The sequence below is a fragment of the Rhagoletis zephyria genome, unplaced genomic scaffold (genome assembly GCF_001687245.7).
Source record: "Rhagoletis zephyria isolate East Lansing unplaced genomic scaffold, Rhagoletis_zephyria_1.1 Rzeph_scaffold_24586, whole genome shotgun sequence".
Lineage (NCBI taxonomy): Eukaryota > Metazoa > Arthropoda > Insecta > Diptera > Tephritidae > Rhagoletis > Rhagoletis zephyria.
In genome coordinates this window covers 2,392-6,196 of record NW_016181644.1, presented here as the reverse complement: position 1 = coordinate 6,196, position 3,805 = coordinate 2,392, and the positions used below count along the sequence as shown (strand labels likewise).

The window sequence follows — 3,805 nt, the reverse complement described above, 5'->3', positions numbered from 1 at the left end:
GTATTTTGTAGCGACATCAAACTTGAATTTTACCCTACTGAAATTGAATGGAATACAAAACTACATACTCGAAAATTTTCTAAAGATTCTGAATAAAGAGTTTAAAATTTTGATGAACGTTTTTTTAAGTTTAATAAATTTCTGTGAACATTGTACAAAGTTAACAAGATTGATTCCTAAGGTTTTTTTTATAGAATGAGGTATATTTTGAATACAAATTTGCAAAAATAGTTCAATATTCAAAGTATTTTTAATATTGTGAAAAACGATAATACGAAAACTTCTGGGAGTGATTGTAAGTAAATTTAAAAGAAAAAACTTTAAGTATTAAGAAGACAAAACTAGTGCGAAGATAAACATGTAAATTTAAAATAAAATGGGTATTCATCTAAAAGCATAAATGCCTCGTAACTTGTAAATAAACTGGTTTACGATACAAAATTAATTAAGTTTACGTGGATACGAGGCGTTTATAATTTTAGATGAAATGCCCAAAAAACAAAAGTATTTAGGAGAAAAAATTACTAATTAATCGGTCTTGGACACGTTTTCCCATGGAAGATACCGAATTTGAATTATAGTCGGTACCGTCTGCATGTACATGTGTTTCTACTTCTAATATTATATTATTATCGACTTCATTTATTTGCTCGCGCAAACGGATATTATGCAAGGTTGAGCACGCATTTACAACCTTACCAGCAAAACCAGGATCGTAGAGTAACACTCGTTGTTGTGATAAACATCGCCAAGTTCCTTTAAGCACTCCAAATAGTCTCTCTACTGGATTTCGAGCTTTGCATAGCGCCTCGTTGTACCGAAACTTAGGAGTACCCTCAGGTTGGTTCGGTAAAGGCGTCATGAGCCATGGCTCTAAGGGGTATCCAGAATCGCCTGAAAGGAACTTAATTTTAAATTATGTACATTTTAAAGTAAATTAAAAAGAATACCAATCAAAAGCATGTTGCGGTTTCCATTGTCAAATGCTCTCTGCATGACTCGCCGCACTGGACAGGAACTCCAAATGTAAGAGTCATGTCGTGCTCCCGGAAACCTAGCATTGACGTTGAGTATTTTTAAATTTGGGTCACATATCTATAAAAGCATAACAAATAATTATCGCTCGACTTTTATTTAAAATACTTAGCTCACCATTTGAACATTTATCGAGTGATAGCCATGATGGTTCACGTATGCTTCCTCATGAGTTTTAGGACCCAAAATAGAAACATGCGTGCAGTCTACCGCTCCAATAGTTCCTCCAACGAAAGGCGCAGGTGCTGAAGCAAACACTTCCTTGGCAGCTTGACGGTCCACCTGCGTCATAGGGAACTTAACCTCCTCAAAAAATAGTCCACTGTTTATGGCATCAGTTACGCGATGTATACAACGGCTTATAGATGATTGGCTCATTGATATGCCCCACTGTTCCCCTACAGGCCGTTGGTAGCATCCTGTGGCATAGAAGCGTAGTGTACACAAAACCTTCAAAGATAAAAGATTATTTGGGAAATGTTTAGTTATTTGTACAATGATTTTGTGGTGCGGAGCGGAGGGGGAGAGGGTGTGACACCTAAAACCATACCCGTTAGAAAGAGCAGTCAAAACTCCCCTCTCTGACCCCTCTACAGACTACAGGCCCATTTGAAAATGGGTTCACCCCATTAGTATTTCAACATGGAAGCCACATCGAAACTTACAAAAAAGTCCATAATTAAAACCGGTTTTATTAATAAACTAGTGCTTGGAAATTTGAAATCTTTGTTTTAAATTAAAGTTTAATCCTTGGAATACACGCGTATGTTAAACTTTTTAGATTCGAGTCACGCGTTTGGGCATCATTGTACAGATAACTAAACCGTACCCAGGAAATTATTGTATACATACTACATATCCAAAATTGCATGCTCTCATTATTTGAAGATTTACCTGTTTTTCCGCCGATATTGAGGTAATCCTTTTACCTTTCAATTGGATTTCCAGCCGCTGGATGAGCTCCATTGCAGTCTCTGGGCCCACACGATATAGCTTCCGGAACTCGGAAGGCGCCAGCTCAAATGGATCGTGAATGTCGCGGAGCAAACGCCGATCCACTGTGGGGGTATTTCTGACTCCATAGTTTCGGTGTAAACTATACGCCACATATTCGAACGCCATTCCTTTTTTATTTAAATTCACTTTGATTTACTTGCGCGCAAATTCGTTTGGTTAACACAAACTTAACAACACCAAATGAGATGTCGATAACTTAACCATAAACGAATCGTTAACGAAACAGCTGATTTTCACTTATCGAATATCGATAAGAAAGTACTTATTGAATAGCAAAATCTTTAAAATTATCGTTTAGCTAAATTAGCCACTGCGAATGTCGTTAAAAAGGTTACCGAATCGCACTACAGGGCTCGCTAGCATGCCTGCATGCCACAGCAACTTGTCCCAACAGTCAGAGATAAAACAAGCGGTAGAAGTTATAGCAGCTATTTCGGAGATCACCCCATCTCCTCATCAGACTTCTTTTTTCTAGGCTTCAGCAGGGATCGAAGCTGCGTAGTCGATGTTTAAAATCAGAAGCGTTAACCACTGAGCTATGTACATCCCGTAAACTCTTGTTACTAATTCATTTTCCTTATTCAACCAACTACTATCAAGCGCAGCTGATTTACCGCTATTTAAACTCGACAGCGAGGTTGTTGTTGTCAATTCTATACATCAATTTGCTTATTTGTATAGTTTCAGGCAGGCTCTTCCTAAGCTATTTATTTGTCAATGTTATTGTGGCTCATTGTCGTTTTATTTTTAATATTTTTAGAAGGTGCAGCTGATTTGTCGCTATTTAAACTCGACAGCGTGGTTGTTGTTGTCAATTCTATACATCCATTTGCTTATTTGCTTTTTTGTATAGTTTCAGGCAGGCTCTTCCTAAACTATGTATTTGTCAATGTTATTGTGGCTTGTTAACATTTTATTTTTAATATTTTTATTGAGCTTTGTACCACGATTGTTTATTAGGAAAAATTGAAAAAGCAACAAAGTCTAAGCGGTAGAAGTTATAGCACTATTTCGGAGATCACCACATCTCCTCATCAGACTTCTTTTTTCTAGACTTCAGCAGGGATCGAACCTGCGAATTCGATGTTCAAAGTCAGAAGCGTTAACCACTGAGCTATGTACATCCCGTAAACTCTTGTTGCTAATTCATTTTCCTTATTCAACCAACTACTATCAAGCGCAGCTGATTTACCGCTATTTAAACTCGACAGCGAGGTTGTTGTTGTCAATTCTATACATCAATTTGCTTATTTGTATAGTTTCAGGCAGGCTCTTCCTAAGCTATTTATTTGTCAATGTTATTGTGGCTCATTGTCGTTTTATTTTTAATATTTTTAGAAGGTGCAGCTGATTTGTCGCTATTTAAACTCGACAGCGTGGTTGTTGTTGTCAATTCTATACATCCATTTGCTTATTTGCTTTTTTGTATAGTTTCAGGCAGGCTCTTCCTAAGCTATTTATTTGTCAATGTTATTGTGGCTCATTGTCGTTTTATTTTTAATATTTTTATTGAGCTTTGTACCACGATTGTTTATTAGGAAAAATTTAAGTCTGATGATGAGATGTGGTGATATCCGAAATAGCTGCTATAACTTCTACCGCTTAGACTTTGTTGCTTTTTCAATTCTTCCTAATAAACAATCGTGGTACAGAGTTCAATAAAAATATTAAATATAAAATGTTAACAAGCCACAATTTATTTATTTATTTATTTAGTCTACAGAAAAATGTTTTCTTACAGGCAATTGAGATA

At 36.3% G+C, this 3,805-nt stretch overlaps 1 protein-coding gene across 1 annotated transcript; it reads right to left on the bottom strand.

Annotated features, from left to right (window-relative positions):
• Positions 1-98: 98 nt before the first annotated feature.
• On the bottom strand, positions 99-2,397 carry LOC108381968 (putative nuclease HARBI1). Its single transcript, XM_017638363.1, has 4 exons — positions 1,930-2,397; positions 1,153-1,485; positions 951-1,095; positions 99-894 (listed from the first exon to the last, which is right to left on the bottom strand). The coding sequence occupies exons 1-4, from the start codon at positions 2,155-2,157 to the stop codon at positions 509-511; spliced, it is 1,092 nt and encodes a 363-aa protein (XP_017493852.1). The 5' UTR covers positions 2,158-2,397; the 3' UTR covers positions 99-508.
• Positions 2,398-3,805: the final 1,408 nt, after the last annotated feature.